Source organism: Nannospalax galili, unplaced genomic scaffold (genome assembly GCF_000622305.1).
Source record: "Nannospalax galili isolate Female #2095 unplaced genomic scaffold, S.galili_v1.0 scaffold1138, whole genome shotgun sequence".
Lineage (NCBI taxonomy): Eukaryota > Metazoa > Chordata > Mammalia > Rodentia > Spalacidae > Nannospalax > Nannospalax galili.
The window spans coordinates 2179717-2189647 of record NW_008342297.1 but is presented as its reverse complement, the minus strand read 5'-3'; the positions used below and the strand labels follow the sequence as shown (position 1 = coordinate 2189647).

General features: G+C 58.9%; 1 protein-coding gene across 4 annotated transcripts; it reads left to right on the top strand.

Annotated features, from left to right (window-relative positions):
- Window positions 1-668: 668 nt before the first annotated feature.
- Window positions 669-9719, top strand: Ecel1 (endothelin converting enzyme like 1). 4 transcript variants are annotated; one of them, XR_003850359.1, is made up of 19 exons: window positions 932-1057; window positions 1970-2861; window positions 3456-3524; window positions 3631-3741; window positions 3821-3913; window positions 4070-4194; window positions 4829-5051; window positions 5499-5597; window positions 5828-5902; window positions 6039-6142; window positions 6399-6457; window positions 6533-6584; window positions 7617-7684; window positions 7854-7978; window positions 8073-8154; window positions 8289-8354; window positions 8738-8833; window positions 9083-9159; window positions 9293-9351. XR_003850359.1 is itself a non-coding variant. In XM_008838084.3 (18 exons), exons 2-18 carry the CDS (start codon window positions 2076-2078, stop codon window positions 9390-9392), a joined length of 2328 nt encoding a protein of 775 aa, XP_008836306.1. In that variant the 5' UTR covers window positions 669-820; window positions 1970-2075; the 3' UTR covers window positions 9393-9715. The 4 variants fall into 4 exon arrangements, 3 of the variants coding, with proteins under 3 accessions (XP_008836306.1, XP_008836305.1, XP_029421804.1); XM_008838084.3 differs by lacking the exons at window positions 932-1057; window positions 8073-8154 and adding an exon at window positions 669-820 and having other exon boundaries at window positions 9293-9715; XM_008838083.2 differs by lacking the exon at window positions 8073-8154 and having other exon boundaries at window positions 9293-9719.
- Window positions 9720-9931: the final 212 nt, after the last annotated feature.

The following is a 9931-nucleotide window of genomic DNA, read 5'->3' as shown; positions in this document are numbered from 1 at the left end:
GGATGAGCAGGGCAGAGAAAGCAGATTCTAGAAACCATACTGCTCATCCAGAAGCCCCTTCTCTGTGTCACATGAAGGCCTCATCCTGTGGATACAGTAGAGGCAAAAGTGGGTTATGCCTCCTGGCTGGAGGGAGGTTTCACATTAAGAAAAGGGAAGCACAACTAGAAGAAGGGGAAGTCTGGATAAATTCACCCTGTGAAATCCCATGAGGCTGGGGTGCCGAGCAAAGGGTGCAAGATCCCTTCCTCCCTGCTTCAAGCACCTCTGTCTCGGCCTTTGTCCCTACCTGGGTCAGCTGGCAATGATGCCAGGACGATCCAAGGTTGAGGAGAAACAGTCTCAGTATCAGCCTCTTTTGGTAGGCCCCTCCCCAGGGGGGGGGGGCTAGGTGAAGGGCGTTGCCCCCAGATGTGGGCTGACAGGAGCAGGGCTTAAAAGGAGGGCAAGGAGGCCCCCATACTGAAGGTCTCTCAGCACCAGGCAATGTGCTGGCAGATTCAGGCTCTTCATCTGCTCTTCCCTCCAGACCATCAAGAGTCCTCCCTGGGCTGAGCTGTTCTTCTGGGCTCTGCTGGGACGGCCCGCGCTCCTGCGGATCTCCAGCTTCAGCCTTTTTCCCCCAGGAGAGACTGGCAGGTGGCTCCAAGTGGAGGAACCGCACCTAAAGGGACCCCAGTCTCGGGCGCGTCTGCTGCGCTCCCGCCTCCCGGGACAGAGCTGGACTCCGGAGTCCTGGATTCTGAAGCTGGTATTCGACACTCAGGAGCCAGTCTCCGCGGCCGCCGTGCCCACCTCCGCGCTGCTGAGGAGCTGACAGGTAGCCGGGAGGGAAGCAGGAGGAAGGAGGGGGTGCAGGAGGCGGGAGGAGGAGGGTGGAGCCGCCGGCGCGCCCCCACCCTCGGGGCCGGCGGGCGGCGCGGCGCGTCGGGTTCCGGGCCGCGGCAGAGGAGGCAGCAGGCGCACCGAGAGAGCGGCCGCTGGGCTCCGCTCGGCTGAGGCCGGGACTCGCTCCCGACCCTTCGGTCCTCGCAGGTCCCTGACGCGCACCTGCCCGGTAAGTGCCGCTCGGGTCCACTGCCCCGAGGCCACCCTGGCAGCCAGCGCCACCGTCACCGTGGCCGCCCGGCTTTGTCTGCGTGCTCCGGGCTCCGGCTCCAGCTGTGGCTGCTGCTGCTGCTGCGGCTCCAAGACTCGGCTCTCCTGCTCTGTTGACTGAGTCGCGCGGCGCAGGAGGCTCCCAGCCCTGGACTCGCATGGCACAGGGGGTGTAACTTCGCCCAACTTTGGGTTCTGGGGAGAACCTGTTGAAGCCGGGAGTGGTCCGGGGCTGGGATGGATGACAGATGAAGGAACCAAGTCTCCAGTTCTCCATCAGGACCGTCGGGGGAGGAAGAAGGTCTCCCTCATGGTGGCTGGGGAGGACTGCCCTTTGGGGAAGGGGTTGGTGGGCATTTGGGCCACTGAAAAGACGCAGTCAAAGGCTGTCTTAGGAGCGATCCTGCAGAATTCCCCAAGGACAAAGTTTGGATGTTTGATCGCTCTTTAGTGCGGGGAGCTGGAGGAGGCTGCAGGGTCTGCAGAGAGGAGCCCCTGACCACACCTCCTTTCTCCAGCCTCTGCTTTTCCCCTCCCCCACCTGGCCTTGGCTGCAGCAGAGGATGGGTAAGAAAAGCCAAGGCAAGGGAAACAGGTTGTCAACGAAGCCCCACTGTGTGCTTGTCCCTGGCGTTCTTTTGCTTTCTGTCAGGGACCTCCCCGATTCTGCAGCGAGCATGTAGAGAAGGTTAAAGGACTAACATTCATGCAAAACTGGTGGCCACTGAGCCCTCCTCTTCCCTTCTTCCAGGGATGGCAGGGAGGCCAGGCGCAGGCTTTGGTTGTGGACCTTCGGCTGGCTTCCATCCTCTGTTTCTGGGCTCCTTAGGTTTCCATCGCCCCTCTAAGCCTGCCTTTTGGCTTCCCGCAGCTGTGGCCTAGGGGCCATGTGGACGCTAAAGGGACCGCAGGTGGACAGAAGCATCCTATAGCTGACCAGGGCAAACAGGGACTGCAGGACCACTGCCTTCTGCACGATGGAGACCCCGTATTCCATGACAGCCCACTACGACGAGTTCCAGGAGGTCAAGTACGTGAGCCGGTGCGCCACCGGGGGCTCCAGGGGGACCTCGCTGCCTCCTGGCTTCCCGAGGGGCGCAGGGCGCGGTGCCGGCGGGGCCGGAGCGGGGCTACCGCGCTGGAACCGGCGTGAGGTGTGCCTGCTGTCGGGGCTGGTGTTCGCCGCGGGTCTCTGTGCCATCCTGGCCGCCATGCTGGCGCTCAAGTACCTGGGCCCGGGCGGGGCGGGTGGCGGCGCCTGCCCCGAGGGCTGCCCTGAGCGCAAGGCTTTCGCGCGCGCCGCCCGCTTCCTGTCGGCCAACCTGGACGCCAGCATCGACCCGTGCCAGGACTTCTACTCCTTTGCGTGCGGGGGCTGGCTGCGGCGCCACGCCATCCCCGATGACAAGCTCACCTACGGCACTATCGCGGCCATCGGCGAGCAGAACGAGGAGCGCCTGCGACGCCTGCTTGCGCGGCCCACCGGGGGCCCGGGCGGCGCGGCGCAGCGCAAGGTGCGCGCCTTCTTCCGCTCCTGCCTGGATATGCGTGAGATCGAGCGGCTCGGGCCGCGGCCCATGCTGGAGGTCATCGAAGACTGCGGCGGCTGGGACCTGGGTGGTGCGGCCGAGCGTCCCGGGGCGGCTGCGCGCTGGGACCTCAACCGGCTGCTGTACAAGGCGCAGGGCGTGTACAGCGCGGCCGCGCTCTTCTCGCTCACTGTCAGCCTGGACGACAGGAATTCCTCACGCTACGTCATCCGCGTGAGTGTGTCCCCCGCGCCCCGGCACCCCGTCTGAGGCCTGGACCCCCCCCTCCCCGGCGCCACGTGCCACGCGCCGGGCCCGGCGTCCCGGAGGTGGGTTAGGACCTCCTCGAGCAGAGCGGGGAGGAGCCCGGCGCGTGGGCAGAGCACTGGAGGAGGGCGCAAGTAATTTCCCTGGAGTAATTGCGGTGTTTAGCTGAGCTGCGGGAGCCGCAATTCCCAGCCCTCAGGCAGGCAGAGAGCGGGGAGTGGGGGACTGTGAGCCACAGTCCTGAAAGGCTGGGGTTGGCCAGGAATTCCAGAGGGCCCCAACTCCCAGTACAGCACCCAGTGGTGTCCCCACTGGTCAGGCGAAGCAAAGGCTGCCTGGGGAAGGGGTGGAGAGTGGACTCTGCCTGGCGTCCCCAGGCTGGACCGACAGGGATGGGGGTTTGGCCAGTTTCTCTGGATGGATCTGGGGATTAGTCTTCGTATTCTTGGGGCTTGTGATGATGGTAATGTCTGGCATGCTCTCTCTTTTGTGGCATTTGAGTGTGAACTCTGGGAAACTGAACATTCACTTCTGGCCTGGGGCCCCTCTTTCCCTCCCCAGATTGATCAGGATGGACTCACATTGCCAGAGAGAACCTTGTACCTTGCTCAGGATGAGGAGAGTGAGAAGGTACCTGGGTATGAGATGGGGCTGTAGGGTAGGATGGGGGCCCCAGAAAGGTTGGTCCCAGGTGTACGTGTCCCCTCTCCATTGAAGAACCCCTGTCCTGGTGCAGGTCCTGGCTGCATACAGGGTGTTCATGGAGCGTCTACTCAGCCTGTTGGGGGCAGAGGCTGTGGAGCAGAAGGCCCAGGAGATCCTGCAGTTGGAGCAGCGGTTGGCCAATGTGAGCAGCAGGGGCTGGGGGCTGCCAGGGCTGGGACAGGGCGATGGACCAGGGCTGGTCAAGCTACTCTCCACCCCAGATCTCCATGTCAGAGTATGATGATCTCCGAAGAGACGTCAGTTCCATGTACAACAAAGTGACTCTGGGGCAGCTGCAGAAGATCACCCCTCACGTGAGTGTTGCTCAGACTTGGTGAGCAGGTGATGGGGGAGGGTCTGGGGACTCCAGGTCACCTTCTTCAGATATGTCCATACCCCTTGATGCCCATGTGCTCTCGTTGCCTCTCCCTGACCCCTTGCTGTCTGTGGCTCTATCCTCTGCCCCACAGCTGCGGTGGAAGTGGTTGCTGGACCAGATCTTCCAGGAGGACTTCTCTGAGGATGAGGAGGTGGTACTGCTGGCCACAGACTACATGCAGCAGGTGTCCCAGCTCATCCGCTCCACACCCCGTAGGTGAGGCTGCAGGTCGCCCACCCCCTGCACTCCATTCTCCTTGCTTCGGGGCCCCTCCATCAGCACCCTAGATCTGTCTGCTTGGTGAACTTTGAATGCCCATCTCTGCAGAAGCCACACTGGGGGAGGCAGGTGGGAGCATAGGAACAGGAATGCAGATCCCTAGGTCATGTGCTGGTGCTGGCTCCTCCCCTGTGGAAGCCTGGGTAGGCTGGGCACTTCTTTAGCTGCCCTCTCCTCCCGTGGGATGGCGAGGTAGAGTCTGGATGTCATCATGGAGAAGAGTCTGGGGAGAGCCTGCCTGTCTCTGCTCATCTAGGGGAGAAGAGAAAGCCATCAAGGCACCATCTCTGAGTGCCCCAGAGCACACTCCGTAGGGAAGTGGAAAACAATGCCAGCCCATCAGGTTCAGGGTTAAGGACTCTTGTTGGTAGTCAGACCACATGCTGCTGTGTAACTGGGGCTCAGGACACCTCAAGTTGATCACTACACACCTGAATTGATTTCTGTTCCCTTCCTAGTGGTTCAGGGTGGGTACTGATTCCTACTTTAGCATGGGAACATGGGTGGGGAGGCCTGGGGTGACCTACCTGCATGTCTGCCTGGACAACCCTCTGCTTCACTTGGCCTCCAGGATCCTACACAACTACTTGGTGTGGCGTGTGGTGGTGGTTCTGAGCGAGCATCTGTCCCCACCATTCCGTGAGGCACTGCATGAGCTGGCCCGAGAGATGGAGGGCAATGATAAACCCCAGGAGTTGGCCCGAGTCTGCCTGGGCCAGGCCAATCGCCACTTTGGCATGGCTCTTGGCGCCCTCTTTGTACATGAGCACTTCTCAGCTGCCAGCAAAGCCAAGGTCAGGCTGCCCTGGGTGTAGGGTGGGGGTGCAGGTTCTGAACTTGATGTGAAGGATGGGAGACCCCATATATCTCCATGTGGTTTGGTGCCCAGGTTGGGCTTAGGGCTTAGCTGGCTCTGAGGCTCCAGGATGCTCCTCCCTGGGCCTTTTCTCCCCTGTGAAGCCTGTATGCTGTCAGCTGCATGTGGTCTGCTCTGCCTCTCCCCTGTAGGTCCTTTTCAGAGATGCTCAGGAGGCTGGGATAACTTCTCTTCCAGGCTGGGGGCTTAGTGTCAGGGTTCTGGGTACGGATCCCTAGCTCCTTAATTCTCCTCGGTGCTCAGCATGGTACCCTGTGCTGAAGAAGTGGTACTGGATGATGGGAATTCTCTTAGTGCCAGGTGCTGGGAACCAGGTCTACAGCTTCCTTAGTTGACCAGTGATCTCTGAATCCTAATCTGGCAGGTGCAGCAGCTGGTGGAAGACATCAAGTACATCTTGGGCCAGCGCCTGGAGGAGCTGGACTGGATGGACGCCCAGACCAAAGCAGCTGCTCAGGCCAAGGTGAGATGGGATCCGAGTCTCAGTTGTCCACAAAAACTGTGGTACCCTCCTGGGTACCAGGTACTGAGAATAACAAGAGAGAAGAGGCAAAGATGCCTTCGTGGAATTACAACACTTGTCTCTTCTGCTCTACCTTGGCCTCAGATCCAGGCTGGCCTAGAGCTCCCTCTTTTGGCTGTGAGAGGTTGTCTCCTGAGGCCCTGGGCCACTCTGTGCCCTCTTACCTACAGCTCCAGTACATGATGGTCATGGTTGGCTACCCAGACTTCCTGCTCAAACCTGAGGCTGTGGACAAGGAGTATGAGGTAGGCTGGATTGCCCTGCCTCCAGACCCCAGGGAAGCCCACCACCAGGCCTGGAGGAGAAATTATGGGTCCTCAGCAAGTGACCTTGCCTTACCCCAGCCTGCTGCTGAGCACTGCCCATCCCTTCTCCGTGCAGTTTGAGGTCCATGAGAAGACGTACTTCAAGAACATCTTGAACAGCATCCGCTTCAGCATTCAGCTGTCTGTCAAGAAGATTCGACAGGAGGTGGACAAGTCCACGTGGGTGCCTGGTCCTGAGCTACGGTTAAGGAGGGCCATAAGGAGAGAGAGGGAGGGCTCCTTCCCAAGACCAGGAGCCATGCTGATGTGCTAGGTGCATGGTCCTGTATAGAGCATGGGTGCAGAGAGTAAGGTGGTAGCCCAGCCCTGGGGTGGCCCAGAGGATGCACTGTCAGAAGCTAGCTGTGATGTCAGGACCATCTTTAAGGATGCTAAGATGTGAGCCTCATGGAGGTGACATAGCCTTCTTCCACAGCTGGCTGCTCCCTCCACAGGCACTCAATGCCTACTATCTACCCAACAAGAACCAGATGGGTAAGGTGGTGTGTCCTGACCAGGGGGTGGGCCTGGAAAGATGTGTATCTCCCACTGACCTCTTGGTCCTCTTAGTTTTCCCAGCTGGCATCCTGCAGCCCACTCTGTATGACCCCGACTTTCCACAGTGAGTAGGGAACTTAAGCTGGGCCCATCAGCCCTATCTACAGGTGGCAGGTTGGGGTGGGGAACTGAGTCATTTCATCTGCAGACCCTGGGTCCCTGTAGTCCCAGTTCATCCTTGGTTATTTAGAAGAATTTGTAGGTATATTTTTTTATATAAGTTCTTGGATACCCCCTTGTTCCAGGTGGCAGGTTGGGGTGGGGAACTGAGTCATTTCATCTGAAGACCCTGGGTTCCTGTAGTCCCAGTTCATCCTTGGCTATTTAGAAGAATGTATAGGTATACTTTTTATATAAGTTCTTGGATACCCCCTTGTTCCAGTTTGATCTGTGTTGCTGTGATAAAACATTCTGACCAAAGACAGCTCTGGAAATCAGGGAGGAAATCAGTCTTACACTTCCAGGTCACAGTCTATCACTGAGGGAAGTCAAGGCAGGAACTTAAGCAGGAACTTGAAGCTACTTGCCAGCTCACTTTCTGGCTCATCCTCAGCTAGCTTTCTTAAGCATCCCAGGCCCACCCACCTAGGGATGGTGCCACCCAGAGTGAGATGGGCTCATCAATCACCAATCAAGAATCTCTTACAGACATGGCCACAGGCCAATATGATCTGGGAAATCCCTCAGTTGTGGCTCCCTCAGATGACTCTAGGCTGTGTCAATTTGATAGCTAATGCTAGCTAGGACACCCCCTTACCCATTTTAGGCCTATTTAGGTGTTTCAAAAGTAGAGGACCCTAGTGATGAGGAATGAGGCCAAATTCCCATGTGAGTTCCTCAGTTTCCTTCCTGTTTTTCCAAACTCACAGCCCCCACCACCTTTGCAAGACATTATTTTGTAAAGGCAGCTAGACAGGTGTCATTGGCTCCTTTCATGGAGTCTGTGAGGAAACTGAGGGCCACATGCCCAGGACCTTGGAGATGCCTCTGAGGCCTCTCTGACCACCTTCCTGGGGGCTCTAGGGGCCTGGGCAGCAGTGTGGGGCTCTCAGAGGACACATGAGGGCTAGAGCCTGACCTGCTGCTGTGGGTCCAGGTCTCTGAACTACGGGGGCATTGGCACCATCATCGGGCATGAGCTGACCCACGGCTATGATGACTGGGGTAAGGTCTGAGAGGGTTCTAGGGGAGGGGGATGACAGGTAGTGGGAGGCTTGAGGGGGATGGGCTGGTGGGAGGAGGTGGCTGGTGGGAGAGGACGAGCATCATGCCCAGTCTGGCCTTGGGATGAGGCTCAGCCTTGACTTGCTTGCATGCTGGGCTGCTGCCACAGGGGGCCAGTATGACCGCTCAGGGAACCTGTTGCACTGGTGGACAGAGGCCTCCTACAGCCGCTTCCTGCGCAAGGCTGAGTGCATTGTCCGTCTATATGACAACTTCACTGTCTACAACCAGCGGGTGAGAGATCCCTCACCTTGGCTTTTGTGCCCCTTTGGCTAGACACTGACAGTAAGCATGCATGCTTACGTGTACACACATGTGTCCAAATAAGGTACCTGTATTCATGCTCTGGGTTCCACGTACACACATGGGCACACAGTTCATGCAGACTCAACATGGTACACATTTGGGAAGTAAGTAGAAGGCTGCTCCCAAAATCTCTGGGAAGGGGAAGGAGGGGAGGCTGGGGAGGGGCGGGGTCCAGGATAGCCAGGTCTGTGGGACGCCTGCAGGCCTTCTGCAGCCCCTGCCTCTTCCTTTCTGGCAGGTGAACGGGAAACACACGCTTGGCGAGAACATCGCAGACATGGGTGGCCTCAAGCTGGCCTACTATGTGAGCCACCTAGCCTGCCCTCTGTCTTTGCTGGGGGACAGGTGGGAGCTGATGAGAACCCCAGACTAGGGACATGGCACTTCCCTGCCCATCTTGCTGAGCTCTGGCCTGGGCTGAGGTCCTCTGGAAAAAGAAGGAGTCACAGAAACCACCTTCCCTAGGGAGAGCAGGGAAGCCTGCCTGGAGGCAGTGGCCCTGGCTTGGAGTCAACCTGCCACAGCAGAAGGGTAGCCAGGCAGGGAACACAGTATAGTGGGTGATATAGAGCTGAGACGGGTCTTTCCCTGGGCTCAGTATCTTGGGAGGGGCTGGCTGAGTGGAGGATGGAGAAGGCAGTATGCAGCATGGTGGTCACAGCAGCTCCCTGCTCTCTGCACCCTCAGGCCTATCAGAAGTGGGTCCGGGAGCACGGCCCAGAGCACCCGCTACATCGGCTCAAGTACACACATAACCAGCTCTTCTTTATTGCCTTTGCCCAGGTGGGCTGGATGGAGACCTGGCAGGGGTTGGGGTGGGGCTGGGTAGGAGGCACAGTTTCCAGGCTCAGGCTCAGCCTTGCTCAGGCCTCAAGTGACCATCCCTGAGGTTCGACTGTCTTCTGTCACCTGAACTCTCAGAGGTGATGGCCCATGAGTTCTGCTGGGGCTTAGCACAGGGGATTGGGGGAAGATAGGCAGTAGACACCTCACTGCATCTCTACTTCTCCGCTCTGCCTGCTGGGGGTCCAGAACTGGTGCATCAAGCGACGGTCGCAGTCCATCTACCTGCAGGTGCTGACGGACAAGCATGCACCGGAGCACTACCGGTATGCCACCTGCCTTCCTGGGCAGTCCCCTCCTTGTGTCTTCGTGGGAGGCAAGAAGGGATAGAGGTCAGCCCTAGCAGCAGTGGTGGGACGGCCACTAAGGTCCACATTACTGAGGTCTCCTACACCCCAGGGTCCTGGGCAGCGTGTCCCAGTTTGAGGAGTTCGGCCGGGCCTTCCATTGTCCCAAGGACTCACCCATGAACCCTGTCCACAAATGCTCTGTGTGGTGAGCCTGGCCATCTGCCTGCCCGCTTGCACGCCCCCACTGCCCTGCACGGATCACCTACACCAGCTGCCTGGGCAGCACGAACCTCATGCTGCCCTGCTCCAAGCCTTCCTACTTTCCAGTCTTTCTGTGACCATCCTCCTGTCCCCTGCAGTCCCTCACTTCAAGGGCCTGGAGCAGGGGTGGGCTGGCTTCTGGGGGTCCTGGAGGGGGAGACATTAAGGTCCCCAGTCCTGGCTCTAGGGAGCTGGACCCCCAGCAGGCCAGATGTTCAGGCCCCACTGATGTGTTCTTGCTGATAAGTCTGGTCAATAAAGCTGCTGTACTGTCACCTTGGCTTCGGAGCAAGTGGGGCTGGAGGGTCCCTCTGGGTGGGAGACCCGGGCCAGCAGCGTAACTGGGACCCTGTAGAGGACCTCTGGTTACTCTGGTTTGGACACTACTCTATCAACTACTGCTTTCTCTCTTCCCAGACTTCCCTTTCTTCCTGTTTCCCACAGCCATGTGGGAGCTTCCTTCCAGACTTTCCCAGTCCAGCCCTCT

Bases quoted from the DNA above. Each gene is read 5' to 3' on its own strand.
- Ecel1 (XM_008838083.2), top strand. From the start codon at position 2,076: ATGGAGACCCCGTATTCCATGACAGCCCACTACGACGAGTTCCAGGAG. The intron at 2,862-3,455 runs GTGAGTGTGTCC...TTCCCTCCCCAG, and splicing joins CCTCACGCTACGTCATCCGC to ATTGATCAGGATGGACTCAC. The intron at 3,525-3,630 runs GTACCTGGGTAT...GTCCTGGTGCAG, and splicing joins AGGATGAGGAGAGTGAGAAG to GTCCTGGCTGCATACAGGGT.